General features: G+C 30.2%; 1 protein-coding gene across 1 annotated transcript; it reads left to right on the top strand.

Annotated features, from left to right (window-relative positions):
- Window positions 1-6,403: 6,403 nt before the first annotated feature.
- On the top strand, window positions 6,404-18,488 carry LOC129222396 (uncharacterized). Its single transcript, XM_054856898.1, has 5 exons — window positions 6,404-6,460; window positions 7,877-10,709; window positions 11,749-11,820; window positions 13,385-13,495; window positions 18,039-18,488. Exons 1-4 carry the CDS (start codon window positions 6,432-6,434, stop codon window positions 13,469-13,471), a joined length of 3,021 nt encoding a protein of 1,006 aa, XP_054712873.1. The 5' UTR covers window positions 6,404-6,431; the 3' UTR covers window positions 13,472-13,495; window positions 18,039-18,488.
- The last annotated feature ends 2,986 nt before the right edge of the window (window positions 18,489-21,474 follow it).

Genomic DNA, 21,474 nt, shown 5'->3' with positions numbered 1-21,474 from the left:
ACTTAAAAAAATACTTATAACTTCTAATTTATAAAAACGTCCTTAGGTAACAATTGGTAGAGTTATGAAAGGAAATGCACATTACCAAGATCCTACCTAACTAATTTCAGTTCCATTTATAACTCAAAGGAAAGTTATTAAATGCGTAATATTTAAGTGCAAAAGAAAAGAAAAGCTTAATTTTTTTAATGATTTCTGCCTATGTAATATCTTACATGTAAATATCTTTTTCATGATATTTTAACAATAATTTTTTAACAATAAATGCACTTATATTTTGAAACTTGTGCAGTTTGATTTTATAATTCTTATTTTTAATTACAACACATTCTGTAACTACAATAAACAAAAATTATCGGCAGTAGCTTGATAATTTTTAGAAATAATTGATTGGCATTTTACAAAAGTAGTTTGGTGACATATTTTTTTCTCTTTATTTCAAAAATTGTTATTTATTGCATTTAAATCAATTATTGCACTATATTTTAAACTTTTATTTGAACACATGCATAACTGTCGAAAAATTTGGGTACTATTGTGATTAAAAAAAACCCTCATCATGCATACAAATTGAAATTTTAATGAAGAATTCAAATTCTTTGTAATTAGATTAAATTCAGTTGCATAATAAAGTTACTTTGTTCTTGAATGTTTACATTGAATAAATATTCAATATAAAACCTAACTTTGACGTGGTTTTTACCGTTGTGTCCAAAACCTTGCCAACCTTGTTTTGTTTCAATGAAATTACGGAAATAGTCTCATATTGATATGGGGGGGGGATGAGCAGTCCTGCATAATATAGACAAACGCTGGCGAACGGTGTTCACAGAAAATTTTTGGCTCTGCAGAAATTTTTTTAAAACTACTAACGTTAATTTAAAAAATATATATATTTTTAAAAAAATGACACTTTATTTCTGTTTCTTCTAAATCTGGTGCAAAATTAATTTAAAATATAATTTCTTCTTGAAATCATGATCATAGTACGCTAATTATTTTAAAACGGTTGCAAATGGCGACTGCTTCTACTATGACTGTGTAACTTTTTATTTTACGCAGCCTGAATAGCGTAAGAGGAAAATTCAAGGTATGTAAAATAAAAAACTTTACAGAATACGGAATGGTCTCTTGGTGAATCCTGTGTAAATTGAATTTCAATCTGTTGAGAGAGATTTAAAAAAAAAAAAAAAAAAAAAAGCTAAGAATCTATGGCAGCATATAATCCGCACCTCATTAATTTCAAATATCTTTTAACAGATAATATGCTGGAAAATATGGTATTTGTTTTTGCAGAAATACTTAATTTTAAACAAATAAGTAATTTTTGTTGATTTGTTTACAAAATCAGAAAAAGCAGGTAGCTCATGTTTTATCAGATCTACATGAACTTTTTTGATATAAAATGTAAATAATAATGATCAAGTGATTGATGTTGGTCAAAAAATAATGGTTAAGGCAGTTTTCTTTAGTTGGTGAAAAGAAAGCGTCAACTATGTTATTGCAAAAAATTTTTTGCATGATTTTAAAGCATATTTTGCTTTGTCTTTTTTATATTTTAATGCAAATTAAGGGTGAATTAGGAAAAATAATTATTTGCAGAAAATTTTGTAGTTAGGATTTGTGTTTGTTTGCAGAAAGCTTTTCACTTTATCTAAATCTGGGGATGAGGTTGGTTGGACCGGTCTCAATACTTAATATTATTAAAGTTTTTTATTTATCATCAAAAAATGGAATCTATAGCTACAAGAAATCCTACAACAAAACCACATGGTACACACAGTTATTTTGAGCAAAATGTTATTTCAGAAACAAATTTTGTTGCTATCTTTTCAGTGCTTAAGTAATTTTTGTAAGTTAGCAACTTAATTTTTTTTAAACGATTTTAATGAAGAATGGAATGATAAATTGAACTCCTCTCCTAAAGTAAGTTCCTTTAGTTCATAATTATTTAGTTTTTTTTTTTTTTTTTTTTGTCGTCATAAAGAAAGACAAAGAACGTGTAGTTCCACTTTTAGCAAACCCACATCTAATGAAAATTTTAGGAGAATTAGAAGAGTAAAATCCTACAGTGAAGTTGATGAGGACCCAAGTTGTGCTGATTCTTGCGAAAATATCAGGCTATAAATAGTACAGAAGTAGAAATTGGTCATTTAAATATTTATACAGTCGGACCTTGATTTAACAAATTTCGCGATTTAGCGAATTTTTCTTTTTTCCCCAACTGAAATGAAGGCAAAAAACCCTATTTACCAAACAATAAACGCTGATTTAACAAATTACTTTAACAGGCGATTTTTTTTTTGTAAATTTGAGTTAGGAAATAATAGACTGTTTTCCAAATGTTATATCCATATTGTTTGAAGCAGAAAAAGACTTTTCTTGAAATCAGAAATTTTTGACGTGTGAGGTGGCAAACTAACGAGTATTGATTCTGATGCAGAAAGTGATAATGAAACTCCCATTAAAACTTACTTTTTTAAATGCTTGGCCTGGAAACTAAAAAAAAAAACATTTCTCATGCAGCAAGCTGCAAATGGCACAGTATTTTCATTTCTCGATAAACTCGAAAGAGGACTATTTTGAGTATGAGGAAATTGTCCAACATCTATTACCCAGTAGTTGAAAATTTCACATTAACTAGTCAGGGCCCGATTAAGATATCAAGGGGCCCTAGGCCATATACTTTTTTGGAGCCCCTGTGTAGTCAACCCTTGCAATTTTAGCCATTGCCAAAATGTTTTAGCGATTGGTTAAAAAAATTAGCCATTTAGGGGCCCGAGTCATTCCATGTCAACCCAACACACCCATTTTACCTCACCCCCTCAGATTTTGATAAACTTTGGCACAGATATAGTGGGCAATGAGAATAACAAAAATACAAAATTTCAAATTTTTATCTTGAATATTTTTTTGTGTACAGTCTTGTGAAGTTTTCAAAAAATCATGAAAATATTAAGAACAAACAATTTTTAAATTGCTATAAAAGCTGTCAAAATTGAGTTAGAGAGGTGGGACTGGTGTCATTTTATAGCTTTTTTAATGCTGTTTTCAGAGACATACAACATGCTATAAGTTGTAGCAAAAATTTTTTTTTTATAATACAAATCAAATTTTTGATTTTGATTTTTTTTCAAAAAGTACTACTTTTAAAATTTTCAAACAAATTGTATAAATGTATAGTACTTTTGCAAACTACCATGCAAAGTATAATGATGGGATGGTAATGGGATCTATGTTTAAAAAAAATACAACTAACTCTTGTTTTTCATAAATACCCAGTTTTGACCAAATAATGATAATTTTAATATAGTGATGTAAGATTTTATGAAAAATCACTTGAGTATATTAAATTATGTTTATGAAATATTTTTTCAAAATTTATTTTGACTGTCGAACTAAGTAATTTGGAGCATTAAACTCGTGTATTATCTTCCAAATATTCCATTTCTCGGTAAACATGTGAAAGTCATAATCTTTTTTGATCTATTTGTATAATTCAAAAAGTTGGTTTCCAGATTTTGAAGAACCAATTGGTCAATTTCAATATCATTATCTGATGAAGAATTTTCAGCAGCAACAAAGAGTTTACGCTTCATAGACGGAGAAATTTTTTTTACTTTAGTCATAGCATAGTGCTTGGAGGTTGTTTTCTTCTTGTCAATCGGGGACTCACCTAATTCATGAAGTGAAGTATTTAGTGTCTGAACAATCACTGAACTTGTTGCAAAGTCTGGATCTTCTTCTGGAACATTCACCTCCGATCCAATCTTCATTTTCAGATTTTTTTTCACCACTAAGGCTCTTTATTTTTTAACTTAGATCTTTTCTACAAAACAGGAAAAATAGGAGTCAGTAATAATTTTTTGTGACATAGATCCCATTACCATCCCATCATTATACTTTGCATGGTAGTTTATGAAAGTACTATCAATTTATAGAATTGTTTTGAAAATTTTAAAAGTGGTACTTTTTGGAAAAAATCAAAATCAAAAATTTGTTTTGCATTATTTTTTTTTTTTTTTGCTACAACTTATGGCAGGTTGTATCTCTCTGAAAACAGCATTAAAAAAGCTACAAAATGACACCAGTCCTACCTCTCTAACTCAATTTTGACAGCTTTTATAGCAATTTGAAAACTGTTCGTTCTTGGTAATTTCACGATTTTTCACTTCACAAAGCCATATACAAGAAACTATTCAAGATAAAAATTTGAAATTTTGTAATTTTATTCATATTAGCACAAGATATCAGTTTACCAAATTTCAAGAAAATCTGAATTGGTGAGGTAAAATTTTTATTTAAAGTGTGTTGATTTGACACAGAATGACCCGCCCCTAAAAAGTGGGGGGCCCTAGGCCACGTCCTAGTTGGCCTATTCAGTAATGAGGCCCTGTAAGTAGTGTGTAATAAGTCATGAAATGCTGAATAAAAAGTGTACACTTTCTAACTACGGATATTTTTGTGCCGTTCCTCTTAGAGGTTTTGGATAAGGTAAGTGCAGTTTTTAAATTTTTTTTCAAACCACGATATTACAATAACTCAGATTTAACATATAAAAGTTTCGGTCCCATTGAATTCATTAAATTGGGGTCTGACTGTATATTATATTGATCTTTGAACCTTTTTTTTTTTCATGCTAAACATATAAGATCATAAAATAGTTACAATATTGGATAATATTTATCATTAAATTGTTACAGAAAGTTGTTCTTAAAACCTCGACCTAGGAACCCTGGGCTTGAGACACACATTGTCCACTTCACAGAGTTCTGGTAAAAAATGAATTAAAAAAATATTAATGAGTTGGAACATTTTCATAAAAATCTGGGATGCTGAGAAGTATCCAATGAATTTTATGGTGGAAAATCATCTGCACACTTAAGTTTTTGATGAGACAAACTTCTAAAACTTGTAGTCAGTGGTGCCTAACTATTGGGTTCATAGAGGAGATTGCATATCTGAAATTTTCTTTGTTCGGGGGAAGTTAGAGGCGTTCTCTCTTTTTTTTTTTGTGAGGGTCTTCATGGTATTTAGGAGGGTGTCATTGACTTGAGGGGGATGGTCACACCCCCATCTGTTGCATGTAGTCTGCTTTTCCTTCCCCCCACATCTTTAAATCCTTTTAAAATCCCTATAGACGCTGCCTGAAGACTAAACTCGGTGCCACTCCTAATTTTTATAGACTTGATAGTTAACTATTTTTGCATGTATTGATTATTTTTTGTTTGGATTTGTTATATATCTCCCTTAATTATGTTGTATAAAACTACAGAACAGTATGAGATATTTTGCATCGCACCTAAGAAGGAAAGACTTAAATATTAAATTTTTCCACAGTATCTTGTAATTTCTAAAGTATTATACAAATACAAAAGTGACGACCAGCAACTGGCTCTGGGCCCAGCTAGACTGGTCCTGGTCAATTTACAATCCCCAGTGAAGATCAATGGTCCTCTTAAAACTATCTACTCCCTTGCAAAATTACCACCTCTTCCGGTAAGCTGTTCCAAGGTTCCACTACCCTGCTAAAATAATAATTTTTCCTAATATCCATGTTAGCCTGAGATTTAAATAGCTTAAAACAATGACCCCTTGTCCTGTTTTCAGTGCTAAACTTCAGCCCCGTAACATCTTTTATTTTAATAAATTTAAACAACTGAATCATGTCCCCTCGGTCTCTTCTTTGCTCAAGACTGTACATTTTTAGCCTTCTAAGCCTGGAATCATAATCCAAGTGGGAAAGTCCATTATTAGCCTTGTAGCCCGCCTTTGAACCCTTTCCAATACATTAATATCTTTCTTAAGATAAGGAGACCAAAACTGAACAGCATACTCCAAATGGGGTCTTACCAAACTTCTATATAAGGGCAGAACTTCTTTAGATTTGTTTGAAATAGATCTATTGATAAACCCAAGCATCTTATTGGCTTTATTACTAGCAATGCTGCACTGTTGGCTAAACTTTAAATCCTGACTTATTAAGACCCCCAGATCAGTAACTTTGTCTGCCTGACTAATGACTGAACCTTGCAAATAATAACTTGTACACTTATTTCCATGCCCTAAATGTAGTATTACACCATCATATGGAATGATTTATTTCATTTCTTATTTATTTTAATGTATTAATTGTATTTGAAATAATGGAAATGCTTACTTTCGCAAAAGAAGTCAAATAAACATTTTCTATGTTGAATTGGCATAAATTAAAGATTGGTATATCACATAGTTAAAATTTCAACCAGAAAATTTCTGGTACTGCAGGTATTTGATAGACTCCTACTTTGAAATGAACTTGTTTTTTTTTTCTTCCAATTATTTTCTTGTTAATTTTTTTCCCCATTTTGTAAAGATTTAGTACGAACTAATTTGTCTTCTAATTTCCATTTTATTTTGTGATAGGTCTTAATATATGATATTTCATAAGAATGGATGCTAGTATTGAACTGGAGGACAGGTATGTAAAATACAATGCATTTTAACTTTCAATAATTTTTCTCTTTTATTTTTCTTGTTAATTATTTTATTACATGTAACTGTTTCTGGGCAAAATAATACTTATTATACCTTCATTTGAGCCTAGTTTTAAGTTGTGTCTGTCATTGTGTTTAAATTGTGTATAGCACATAATATGCAGTAATATCTTGGGTTTAAGACAAATGCTTTATTCAGTTTATAATTTGTTTCTGTTGGCTTTTTCTTTTACCTTAGTATTATAGTGGTTACCATAAAGGCAAAATAAAAAAAAGTTTTTAAATGCTTGAATCATGATACTATGTAGATAAAGAGGATTTCTAAATTATGCTGTCTAGTATTTGCCTTTCTCTCCAAAAAAGTTACAGTGCTTCCAGATAAAAGGGGGCACTTCAATTTAATTAAAATGGCACTTTTTAATAGAAATTTTATAGTAGAGAAGAAGGGTCTTTTTTCAAAAAAATTTTGTGTACTGTATGCATACAAAACTCGAAAATATTTCAATAGTAACTTTTTTTTTTTGAAAACTAAAAAATCTTTTAAACGAATAATAGTTTAAGTAACAACTTTTTCGTGGTATTTCAATTCGAATTTTAGCTATTTTTTGCCAGTTCATTTACAAACTTTCTTTCAATCTTTTAACATTTGTTTTGGAGGGCTATTTTTCTGATAATTCCCTGAATTGTATATTGTACAAAGCTTATTGAGCTGAAATAAGAATATATTTTTTGCCCCTCTTATGTTTTAAACTAATTAGTTGCTCAAATTTTCTTTCGTAAAAATTAGAATGTGACTTTTAAAAAATACACTTGGTATCCAAAAATCTTCAAATCTTGTGTTTTGTTGCGGTATGCCTTTTAAAAAAAAGATATACCTGTAGATATGGGACTAAATATAACATGTAAATGATAATTAAAATGTTGATTTTATTTATTTATTTTTCAAATATACTGTTTTTTTTTATTTAATTTTTTTATATTCTATAATAATAGCCCTTTTATCCTACAGACTTCGTTTCTTTTCCATTGAATCAAAATAGTGTTAATGATTTTTTATAGTTAAAAATCTAAAACAGCCAAGAAACTTCCTTTAGTACATGAAATCAAAATTCATTGAACAAAGAATCACCTGTGAAGGTAATTTTATAGCTGATACTGTAATTTTAGACAGGTTTTGGATAGAAATTTAGGTTTTTGGCAATTATGTCAAAAAGGGGTTTTTGATGGTAAAAACCGTGGTTAAAACCGGATAAAATCACCAGCTGTCAAAAACTTGGCAACACTGAATGCAGGGCTACACAGCTAGCTTATTTGTACGTACATCTTAAGTAGTCATTTAAAAAAAACATTGGTTGTGTTTCTTCACTTTAAAACTTAATATCTTTTATTGTTTATTTTAGTCTGATGGAACCAGTTTGTGATGATGATGTTGTTTTCTTTGGTCCTGTTACGGAAAAAGAAAAAAAGATTTGTGAACAACTCAAAGGGCAAATGGAACCTTGCATGAAAGCGCAATTAAGGAACAAGTTAGAGCTTCAAGTTAACGATTGCAATAATAGTGATGAATCAGTCTATAAAAGTTTTTCAGTTGAAGAAAGCAAATATGAAAGTTTTATTGACAGCATTGATGGTGAAGCACTTGAAAATCAGAATAACTTCTTGAGCAGTTTCCTGCCTGCAACAGCAGTGGATAATGCCAAGAAATCTGTAAATATGCGACGAGGCAACACTTTATATGATAGTTTAGAAGACATATGTTCTTTAGTTTCAAATGCTGAAAAACTAAGCATTTCTGAAGAAGTAGAAAATATTTATGCACCAGGAAAGCAATTTATCAGTGAAGATTCTGTTAATCCTTGTAAGATTGAAAATAAGCATAGTGATGAGCAAATACACTTTGACGAGGACTCCCTGGCTATCCTTGAGTATGAAAAAACTTTTGATGACAGTCTGGAGGAATTTGTATTACCTGCTTGCATTGAAGTGAGATCAGTGTCATGCTCTGAAGAAGATGCAGAAATTGCAAATGTTAAAATGGCTAAAATAGCTGGTAATCATTTAGATACTTCAGTTCAAATTCTGACTGAAAGGTTATCCTTTACAGATTCATTAGAAGAAAAGGATATTTTCCCACAAAAACAGTTCAAGTGCGATTCTCCATCTTCTTCAGAAGTGAATGATGTAATGAAGGACAGCTTAGTGGAAAATGACTCCTTAATGTTATCCAACACCAAAGTTTTAAGTGAAACTCCTGTTGGATCTGTAATTAATGTTTGTGATAAAACAACAAAAACTCCTTTCTTTGAACAAAACTTTTTGGATGCATCTATCCAAGTAGTATATGAAAAGGTTGAAAACCCAAAACTTGTTTCAGAAAGATATGCTAATGCTAATCATGATTCCTTATCCAGTTCAGAATGTAATGCTATTTCTAAAGATAGTCTTGATGAGCAGTCTAAAAGTGAAATTCCTTTTAGGGGTGAACCTTTGAGTAATAATTGTGATAAAACATCAAGAACATCTTTTTTTGATAAAAATCTATTAGATGCATCTATTCAAGTTATGTACGAAAAAGTTGAGAACCCAAAATCTGTTTTAAGGGAAAACGGAAATGCTAATTGTGATTCACTATCAAGCTCAGACTGTAATGCTGTTTCTAAAGATAGTCTAGATGAACTGCCAAATAGCCAAATTCCTCCCAAGGAATCTAGTACCAAAGAAAATGCTTTAAATGTCCAGCCTAACGAATTATGTTCAGATATTGCTGAATTGATACATGTTCCTTCTGTTGATAATAATTTTGATACATCAGTACAAATTCTATATGAAAATATTGATGAAGGCTGCTGCAATAAAAATGAAAATTCTAATGTGCATGCTAAATCCAAAGGTGATTCTTTTATAGTGTGTAGTTCATTAGCTAGCAATAGGTTTGAAGACCATGAAATGGTTTCAAATGTAAAAGAAATAAATAAGACTTACGTTAAAGGTATCAAAAATCACAAGGTACTTCAGAAAAGAACTGCACAGTCTCAAGTGGTTAAAAAAGGAACACCTAAGCAGGGAAACTCTACAAAATCTTCATTGAATGATAGAATTCATGACAAATGCCCAAGTGAAGAAAATAAACTTATTGAAGTAACGGAAAAAAGCTTTTGTTCTTTAGAAGTGCATGAAAAGAGTTATTCTGTGTTAAGTGATATTAATTCAGAAAATGTTGCACCATCCGTATTAGTGAATTCAAGGAAAAATCAGTGCAGTGATTTAAATTTAAAACTACACATAGAATTGACAGTTGCTGATGGCATGAAGCAAATTGATTCTAAAAACATTGAAATATGTTCAAGCATTGGATGTGATGGAGAAAACAAAGTTGATGTTTGTGTGAAGTCTGATAAAGATGTAACAAGTAAAATAGAAACTTTAAAATCTGATAAAGCTATAGAACACAGCTCTTACAAACAAGACTTTTCTCAAATTCGTCAGAAGGTCTTAGATAAAGTCAGTTCAAAACCCTCTGCTACAAAATGCTCTTCTAATATTCTGGCTAAACATAGTGACATTGATAGGTTGTATTCAAAGATGGACATTGGCAGTTTTAATGAACCTAATGTGAAGAAGGAAAATCTTCTTCAGGCTCTTGATTTACATGATACATCTATAAGTTATAAGTCTAATTCCATCTTAGAATCTAGAGATTCCCTAATGCCACTAAACTTGTGTCTGAAAGATACATCTTTTAACCATAAACCCGTTTCATTTTCTAGAAGCGAAAGCAAAGAAAATATTCCTGAAATATTTCTAAAAATGCCAAACAAACCCTGTGCAAAACAATGTAAGAATTCTCCTGGTCAAAATAATCCTTGGAAAACTCCAAAGCAGCCTAATACGTGTTTTTATAATTCACCAAAATCTGAACAAAAGGAATTGAAAGGAAATATTTTTCAGAAAAGCTCTGCCACAAAAATTCCAATTAGAAAAGATAATGTTCGGGCTTTTGTTACTCCCAAATCTGCTGAAATAAAGTCCGAATCTTCAAAGGTATATGAAAAATTGAAAAGTCCCCTTTCTGCAAAGTTGGTTTCTCGCACTGCAACTGTACCTGATGCAACTCCCAAAAAAATCCCCCATTTTTGTACATTGCCCTCATCTATTTCCAAAGTTCCAACCAAGTCTGCTGCTCAGCTGTCATCTGCAAAAAAATACCAGTACATTCAAAGTCCCGTTGGCCAGGTATGTACAAGTTATTTCCAAATTTTTTAATGCATGCTCATTTTGTTTCTTTTTTATTTTAATTTTGATATCCTCATAATTTGCTGATAAACCTGCCTTCAAAATCTAAGCTAGCCTGATTGCATATATTAAGATTTGTGTAAAAAAATTTTAATACGCAAAGTGAGATCAGTGGAGGATTTACATGTTTAGGGGTTCATCACAATAAATTTTTGGGGCCCCCTTTGCCTATCACAGCACAAAGTAAAACATTTATCATGCATATTTTGGAATAATTTTTAGGGCTGTTATGATTGTAGGGCTCCTCGCAATTATGGCAGATGCAACATGGTACATCCGCCACTGAGTTAGATAAACTTTCCTCCAATGATTCTCCCAAACTGATTGTGAATTCAAGCACTTTAACTACTACTAAGGGTGCGTTCGCTGACCTCTACTAGTCGACTGTGACTAACCGCAGCGTTCTATGATCTACTGGTCGACCGCAATTTAAGCTGGTTGATTGAAGCACGTGAAAATTTTTGACCAATAATAAGTATTTTTTCACCTGCTTGTTATTTGTCTGACGTCATTAGCTGTCATGTGATCAAAAGACTGGTAGGTACGGGCCTAGGTCGGCAAACGTAGCCTAAGTTTCAGGTTTTAAAGACAACAATATTATAGTGAAAAAAGTAAATAGTAATAAGGTATTTTTAAATAATTCTCTACAAAAGTGCATTTCATCTTCACAATTAATTTTAGAATTTAATATTTATTGCCCATTCAATTCAACTTGAACTAAATTTTCATTTTAGAAATATAAATCTTATAATCAAAGTTCAAAATTATTTCATATTTTATAATGGCCAAATTTGGCAAAGTAAATGAATAAATTATGCAATTGAGTTGTAGGTTCCTAATTTCTATCATGAATATTTTAGGGTCTTTCATAGCCAGTCATGCGTAAAGTTTTGTTATTGTCTTTGCATGTTTTGTTCACTTACAAATTATGTTTATTTATTTTTGGAAAATTTGAGTTTTGTTTATTATTTTGATATAGTATATGAGAACACCGCATACTCCTGCTATGAAATTTGCAACTCCTGTTACTAAACCTTTGCAATGTATGACTGTAAGTTTTGTTTTGTTTGTTTAATTTTTCAGTTATACTTTTATTTAAGCTTTGAATTTGTTTTTAAGATTACTAAAGTTGTGAGTATCTACTGACAGTTATATGATCTATAAATATAAAACAAACAACTTTTGTCTATTTATAACACAATAGCACCTACAATTTGAAATTTGTCTCAAAATTACTTTAAAAACTAAAAAAAGAGTTTCTTCTCAAAAAAAAAAAAATATATATATATATATTTTTTAATTTTAAACTAAATTTTACATGAATATAGTTAAGGGTGACAAAAATATCTTCTTCATCTAAATACACATATCAATTGAAAGACCTTATGTTTCTTCACAAATAAATTTGTTCAAAATTTCTACCTTACTTAGAATATACTATGAAGTCCTGCAACATCAAACTCCAAGGAACTGATAAATTATTTTGTTGTTATATTACCATGAGTTTTCACACGATGTCTGTGTGTATGTTTGTATGTATCTCGCATAACTCAAAACGGTATGCCATAGAAAGTTGAAATTTGGTGTGTAGACTCTTAGTGAGATCTAATTGTGCACCTCCTCTTTTGGTTGCATTCAAATGTTCCAAAAGAGGTCTTTAACACCTTTTTTGGGGAACATCTGTTAATTCCAATGCAACTCAAGTAATGTTATAATTTGGCGATATATCGCCATGATGGCGACAAATTTGGTGAAAAAATATTTTTTTGAATCTGGTTTCAATTTAGTGCTATTAGCAAGATTTATTGAATCATGTTAAATTTGTTGATATGTAGAAAATTAATCTCTGTAAAACGCTTTTTTGCATTGACAAACAAGGGGTGAAAATATTTAAAGTGTTTCCTTGCTTATTCCAAGGCATTTTTTGGAGTAAAGTATCCATAGTTCGTCTTTTCCCTTTCCTCTATATACTACATAATACATAAGTGAAAGCAGCCATTTTTTTAGTTATTAAAAAAAATGGATCATTTAGTCGATGTAAAAGGAAGTAGTGTGGTGTCTACTTCAGATTTTTAGATTATGGAGAGCGATATCAACCGCATTGTGTAAGTACCCTCCATGTCAATGGCCGGCGAGTTCAGTAGTTTGTTAAGAAGAGCTGAGATTGTACAAATGACGGCTTGTTAAAAAATATGAATGGTCACCATTATTTGTTTAAAAGGATGACAAAACACAATTAGGCTGTAGACTACTTTGATTTTATTCTAGGTTTTTTGGTCTTTGATTAGCCTTTCAATGTTTTTTTTTTCACTCAAATTACTTTATCTGAATTTTAACTATTCTGTAGGGTTATTATTTAAAAAAAAAATTATTTGAGTTTGAAACACAAAATGCCTGCAACTCCTTACAAACATTCTTTTTTTCTTTATCCTGTTAGTGTAACATAAAATGTGCTAGAGGCTTTTTTTCAAACCTAACATTGTCACATTAATTACTGATACAAAACTGCTTAATTCCGTTCCACAGAACTGAACCATGTATTAAAGTTTTAATCAGATTATTACATATATTAAAAAAAAGTAAATGTTTTAATTACCCTTGTTTTTTATGCCTAGAATGTTATTGGTGGTAACCAAGGTAAGGAAACTGGTACCCACGTCACTTTACGGAAAACAACTCCTCAAAAAACGAGCAAAAAATGAGTGATCTAGTCGAATCTTTTTTAAGTAAGTAGATAAATATTCAAACTTTTGGTTGTAATGTTCACATTGTCATTAAAATTACTCCATTAATCCATAAACATGCATAGAAGATTAAATTATCATTGGTTTGAGTTTTCGACCAAGTTCCCACAAGGCTTGAAAATTTCTCAAAAGTGCTTACTACCATCATGATTACAATGTAATCTTTGAAAAGTGTTTCTACATTATCAATTACAGTGGAGCGCCAATTATCCCAACATGCCAGGACCTTACCAGGTTTAGATGAGTAAATGTTCAGGGAACAAGCAATTTAAGAGATGCTCCTCAGTCCTTACTATACCAAACCAGCTGAACTATATGTCAATACTAGATAATACAGATGCATGCATGCTGTTCGCAGATACATTTACTGCTGTGCAGGTACATTTGCTACAAATATGTGGTATCATTTGGTTATCGTTAATTAATATGAATATTCACCATTGGTTATTTTCAAAATTTGCTGATGAATTAATCTCAAAAGTTCACCTCTTACTTTCATGGATTTTGATTGAAAGCAAAAAGCGTTATCTTACTAAAAATTTTATCTACACCCACTTTATATTGGTTTTTATGCCTGCAGACAGTTTTGAGTTGTAAGCACAGATGCTTTTTGTTTCACTTTACTATGCTATGCATTTTTTTTTTACCAAGGAACCTTTAGAAAATGCTTCAGTTGCACTTTTATATCATATTCAGAAAATGCCGTGGTCATGAATTTAATTTGTTGGTTGCATTCAGTTTGCACAAAAACTTTGAAAGTTTGGTACAGTAAACACCCAATTATCTGCGGAATAGGGTAGCATGCTAACCGCTGATAATCCAATTTCATGGATAAGCCACAAAATAGCTAAATTATGATATTGGATAATGCTATAGCTTAAAATATCAATAACACTAGGATGTTTTTAAACTATAGCAAAAAGGATAACAGTGCATGTAAACGCTTAAAAAAAAAAATTGCTCATTTTTGCAAATGCACCTAGAAGATTTGATATCTCTGGAAAAGGATAAAAATATAGCTTTTATTTCTCACCCATTTAAAATGTTTATTAGCCTTTTCAGTTCAGCATTTTACACCTTACTTTATCTTGTTTAGCTTACGCTCATTATTGTAAATGGACCTGGGTGGTTTGATATCGCTGGAAAAAGTTGAAAATATAGCCTATATTTGTTATGCACTTAAAATGTTTATTAGCCTTTTCAGTTCAGCATTTTGCACCTTACTTTGTCTTGTTGTATTTTGCCTAGTGGAAAATAAAGCTTATATATAAAGCTGTTCTTTGTATTCAGTCTGAAATTTTCTAAGAAAACTTCAGACTAGATTTTGGTGCACTCTGAGCATGAGTAGAAGAGATAGGATTCCTCAGTTTAAAAGTCGTGAATAGCATTGTTTCATTTTTAGCAGGGCTGCAGAATTTGGAAAAAAAAAAAACCTAATTTATAAAGTTTAAAGAATGTCAGAACGGGTCAAATTTTTAAACTTTTTTTTACATTCAATGTATTGGATATCAAAATGCAATATTATTTTATCATACATAAATGTAGGTATTTTGTGTGAATAGAATAGGTAATGAGGAAAATAAATATCTAGTTGGAATTTACCCTTACAATTAAATACCCAGATATTTTTGTCATTACTTCTGAATTTTTTGAAACTACTAATTACTGTTTGTTCTCTGTGTAACAATGCTCTATTTAATAGTGTTTTCTATTTAAAGCCGACTTTTCACGGTCCCAGATGCTCCACAGTAGTTTTAAAAGCATTCTATTTAAGGACGCATTCTACTTAAAGACGATTTTTTGTGGTCTCTTGGAGTCGTTAAGTAGTAGAGTATAAGTAATTATAGAGTAGAGAATCAACTGTAGATTATTTTAATCTTTCATTCAAAATATTACCTACCCTTTTATTGATATTTTAGGTCAGTCATAGTTAATATGTGATTCTCACTCCCCATTATTATAGATTGATTTTAAAGCTTTTATTGTGTGGGTTAAAAGGTTTTGTCTAATTCTAAAACTTTTATTTGAACTGGAACCAAATCAACACTTATTATTTTAAAAGTTCACACTTTCAAATAGTCCTAATTAGTCCTTGAAAACTATTCTAATTTTGTGTACAAACCATATTTTGAAATATTTTTACTTTGAAAGCATTTCAATTTGTCAGTTGTTTGAATCTTTATTAACCCATTCCATGACCAGCCCGAAAACCCTTAATGCGCATGCCGCAGATAACGAAACGGAGTTGCTTTTTGCTACGTTGTAACTACACTTTTCTCCCCATTTTGCTATCGGTATTTTAATGTTGTTTTTTCTGTTCAGCTTGCATTCGAAAATCACTTCGCTTTATATGTTTTTAAGCACTGAATTAAATAGTGCAATAAAATACAAGGTTGCTAATATGTGCTGAAATATTCATACATTTACGCAGTACATAACAGGAAAATAAGAAACAATAGAGGATTGGACGAAAAGAAATTATTTTCATAACACTAATTATTTTATTGATTTATTTTTCTTTTTGCTTTTATCTCAGTATATCTTTTTTATTTTTCTTTTACTGTTAAATGTAAGATGATCTATCTTTCAAAATGCCTCAACAAAACATTCTTTAAACAATTGACTGATCGATCCAATGTGTGAGCAAGAAAATTGAATGGACAAAAACGCTTTAAGTGTGGGAATGATATTCTAAGAGGATAAAAAGGATTCTTCGGTTCCTTTTGATATATTGTGACACTTCCAAACAACCAATAAACACAGAGACATCTCTTTGATGGCAGGACTATGGTCGACTTTTATCGTAATTCAGGTGACTTTTAAATCCCTTTTGAATGCCCAGATATCAGTTGCTCAAGCGTGGGAAGTATAAGCGTGGGAAGTATTTTAAAGATAAATGATTACAAAAGATCAAAACTTGCATCTAATCCCCTATTTCCCTAAAGGATACTTTTGTGCGTTCAACTAAAAGCCCCCAGCTGAGAGAGGAATAACTAGACCGACTGGGAGGTCTGTATTCTCCAAGGACCCTCTTTGCAAACATCCGAGCAAGTTAGTTCCATTCAAAGAATGGTCAGACAGTTTTAGTGTTTTGTGGTCAACCCTTCCACATTATTTTCTTACAACAAAACAGTTTAGCCCAGAAAGGAATTTCAAAGCAAGCTTTTATGCTTATATGACGGAACATGTCTTCAGAAGGGAAAAAAAAAGAGATCTTGCTTGAAATCGAGTCGGATTTTAAATCTTTTTTTTAAACATACTTGGATAAATTTTAGTTAGTTTCATAGGATTATTTACTAATTACGGAAATTTGATTATTGAAAAGAAACCAAATATTTAATTTATATTTTTAAAATCTCATAAAAGAAGGTACAATTAAAACATTGGAGCTATTTTAAGACAATAAATAAAATCTGAAAAAGAATGGGAGAAAAGGAATGTTTTGTTTCTTATGAGTAAAGCGTACAACAAAAGAACTCAAGATATTTTCATTTTATTCGTACTGTCGTATCTATTTTATGTTTTACATAGTCAACTTTTACGTATAGTCAATGCGGTCGTCATTTTTTTTTTTTCGTGAAATAAAAAATATTCAAAACCGTATCACTAAAAATCCATCAAAGGGTGCCGCGAATATAAAAGGATATAATTTACGTTTCAAAATATCATAATTTAAAAATAAATAAGTAATAAAAAATAATAATAGCATACAAATAAATAAAAAGCGTAGTAAACACATTATAATAATTAAAAAAAACATACTTGTACAAAATTAAGGTATGTAAGATAATTTAAAAAAATAATATCGCGTAAAATAAATTATAAAATTTGAGGATTATGAACAATTTAGTGAAGGATACTTGCGCAAGAAGGTGGATTTTTGATAACAAGAAAAACATATTTCTGTTTATTTGCTTTATTCAGGCATAGAAATATTGATAAATATGTAAGGAAATATTTTCACACTTGTTCATCAGGAGTTCAAATGCCAGAATGCTAAGAAACAAAGCTTCCACGAAAAGATAAAAAAAATAATGCCTGATTATTTGAAGCATTATACGTGTCCCATCAAAAAGTACTTGAAAAGTTAATATCTTAGTAAAATAAAATAAATTACAACAAGTTCCGTGAAATACTATAAGTTACATCCCTTTTGTCTTAGAAAAGAGTTTGATTACCGCTCCCCTAAAAGCTCCAGAACCCAACAGAGAAGCGCAATAACAGGGTTCTGCCCCTGGAAGAATCGCCGACACATATTCGGCCGAAGCAAAAACTGCTAGAATCGCCGTGACGACACAGGATCGTCGAGGGCAGTTAGGAACCATTCTCTTGCGACGAGCCTGAATCGGCCGGGGCAGTATTAACACAAACTGCGCGGCCGATCCTGTATCGGCCGGGGCAAGGAATGGGTTAAATTGTGAATGACTGAGCCGTTTTTAGTAGCTTTTATAATGCTATAGTTATTTGTAACTAATGTTGTTTATTTACAAATATATATGTTTTATAGCATTTTCTTTCTATTTAGGTTCTTAAACAATGTTGGATTCATTCCGCAGCTGAAATATTTGCATCCAGTTGAAAATTTTACTATTCACCCCAAACGTTTTGGTCATGTATAGTTATGTTTGTTAGAAGTATTTTTATGTTGTGATAAAAATTATTTTATTATTTTTAATTTGATTTATTATTAAATGTTTGGAATTGACAACTATGCAATTATTTTCTTAAACTGCATCTTGGTCTTTTGTTATTAAACTTGGTTAACGTACTATGCATAATCTTATAATATGCTGAAAATATTTGACTTTCACTTTTGTGATTAATGGTTGTTGTAAAAGAGACATATATTTATAGTGTATTATAAATATTTAAAGCAAAACCGGTCCATTGTTCTCTTGATTAAAAATTGTATTACATGAATGTGATGTAAAAAAATGTGTTACATTTTATTGAATAAAATGTTAAAATTTGCAAATGTGTTTTTTCTTTAAAGACATTCATATTGTATAAAGTTTATTTTGTTTATTTGCACACAAAGTTTTAATCTTTCAGAAAAGTGATTTTTATGGAGATAGGACATTTAAACAATTTAAAATGGCAGCAAAAATATTTTTTAAAGTCTGGAAGTGGTAGGGCAAAGTAAAATGGTAAAATATTTTCAGTTTGCAGTGCCAACTGTCTAGCAACATTTTATCTACGTTCTTAAACATATAGTTTATTTCAATCAAAGAATAAATAGTTCTAAAGATCAAGGTATATACAAGTTTTTTTCAAAATTTGACTCATAGTGTAATATTTTGTCATTGATTAAAAATTTTCGTTATAATAAAATGATAGTTTTTGAAATTAACATTTCAAGTATTAATTGAGATCTACTGGTGTTCAGAGCAGTATTCATTTATTTGTTATTAGGCATTTTTTAATTTTTTATGTTTAATACAATTTGTCATACGCATATTGGACTAAGTGAAATAGTTATTTTTGTTTACTTATTCATTCATTTATTAAATGTATTCATTCATAATTATTTCACTTACATTACTTCATTTATTAATTGGGTGATTTTCAAAACGATTCACAGTTTGGTGTCCTGACTTTTTCCGTTCAATTTAATGTTTATAATTTTTGTTTTTGGCATTGCATAAACTTGTAGTGAGGCATTGTTTTGCATCAAATTCATTGCATTCAGTGCCTTTTTTCATGGTTGTAAATTAATAAGCCTTTTCCATTACTTTAGTTAGCTTTTAATGGATATTTTCTTGTCTTGACTAGAACGTTCACATGAACTTTATCTTTTCTGTACTCTTTCAAGGAGCTTTTTTATTTTTTGTACATTAAAGAAGGATGTAATTGTTAGTTAAACACAGCTGAAATTGATTTTACTTAACTGCTCATCTAGCATTTTAAAATTTCAATGCAGTTTGTGTCCTTAAGTGCAACTTATTATTGTTACCCCAGGAAATTAAATATTTTTTATGTGTAAAATATTACTTTATCGTAGTTAGCAACAGTATTAGGAAAGCCATATTTGTTTCTTTTTAGAATGGGTAAGTCTAAAAATGGATTATTTAGTCCTTATATGTTGTATATTGAAATGTACAATTCAATAATGTGAAGAGTATATCAGGGGTGGAAAATCAGCGCCAACTGCGCCAATTTTCAAATTCTGATACAACCTGATACAAAACAGCCAAATTCGCAATTTTTGCGCCAAAAATGCAATTTTATTGTCCAAAAAGATTCAAGACAAGAAAAAAATTGCTGTTGCATTCAATTTTTGTCACTGAAAGTTAAAAAGAAGCATATAAGTAAAAGAGGTGGGATAGAATCGCTTATATTCGCCGAAAATTGCGTGCTGTGCTTTTAGTTTCAATCCTTTTGCATCCTGTAAATTTTTCAACAATTTTGAAAAAGTGGAAGTTATTTTCACCTATGTTACTTTAAACTGCAGGGTGGCGACAGATCAGAGAAAAGTCAGGGAACTTTATTAATCAGAGAAAAGTCAGGGAATTTCGAAAAAATAGCAAAAAATCAGGGAAAATTGATTTTATGTAGGAAATTTTTCTTTTTTGCTTTACAAAATTAAGTACCTTAATTCCCTACGCATTTTCCGCCAACTATCTGTTCAAAAAAAAAATTAAAATTAAAGAGGTGCGATTATGCATTGCCACATATTTGTGCATCTTTTTTCTTCAACGTCAAAGAATTGATTCTTACTTATTAACCGCAGGATGAACTTCCTAAGATTGCTTCTGTGTCTGTTAGGTTTTTTATTTTACCTAGCTTGAAATTTCTTTTCATACTTTCAATGCTACGTAAAATAAACAACTATACAGGCAAAGAGGAAGCCTTCTTAATGCTTTAGTTCCTTTGCCTTTATTCCATTGTCTCGAGGTAATTAGCTCACTGTAATCACGATTTCAAGAAAAAGTCTTTGGTTTTTGAATTAATACTGATAAAAGCTTAAAAGTTATTACTTCGCGCTTTTAATTTAATCGCTAAAATTGAACTTTCAATCCAAAAAAAACTTTGTTTTTTGCCGTTATACTATTTGTTGTCGTTGCAGATTATAAGGATTTTCTTTTCTTTTAATTTAAATGATTCTTTTATTTTGTAACCAAGTTGCATTCATCTTTTATGTATTTTGAAATTAACTAATTGCTTTTTTTTCTGTTTTTTTTTTCGTTTCAAGTCCTTTGTTACAAAAGCAATATAAAAATTTTTTCATTACATACTGAAATCATTTGAAATAGAGTTAACTTGTGTACTTAAGTAAATATCTTTATTTTTCTTATTGCTAAAGTGCTGTATTCATTCATTAAAACCTATGTTCTTGATTAGAGAAAAGCTCCCTATGAATGGATGTCAAATGGTTTCATCTCTTTTGCATAAATATGTCAATTAGTTATATAAGAACAACTGCATTACTTCTATTCTTTCACTATTACTTGTTATTCTTGCAACAATTATTATACTGTTTGAAAGTTTAGTTTAAAATAATTTCAATTACTTTTTAGTTCTGTCATAAATACACATATGTTTTTAAGAGTGATTTTAATAGTTTCTTAAAATTCTTATGTTAAGTGGTTTCTGGAAGTAAAGTATTTTTTAAAAAATTTCCTATAATCTTTCCATGTAGAAAAACTTAATACACCTACTGTTTTGTAGGGTTTTTTTTTTCCCAAAAATTGTCTTGATTTTGTTTTTTTAAACCATTTTATTAAAAAAGTAGCATCTTTTTAAAATATATCTTTAGTTCAACAACTTTACACAACTTAAAACGTTTAAAATAGTGCATTTTATACAAACATACAATGGATTTCAAGTAGAGCTAAGAAAGGAAACTATTATCATTGGTAACGTAAATCAGGGAAAAGTGAGGGAACCTTTTTTCAGTTCCTGTCGCCACCCTGAACTGGTTTATTTTATGTCTTATTTCATAATTATATCATGGTTTGAAT

The sequence above is a fragment of the Uloborus diversus genome, chromosome 5 (genome assembly GCF_026930045.1).
Source record: "Uloborus diversus isolate 005 chromosome 5, Udiv.v.3.1, whole genome shotgun sequence".
Taxonomy (NCBI): domain Eukaryota; kingdom Metazoa; phylum Arthropoda; class Arachnida; order Araneae; family Uloboridae; genus Uloborus; species Uloborus diversus.
Note: the sequence above shows the minus strand (reverse complement) of the source record. Positions and strands in the feature narration are given on the sequence as shown.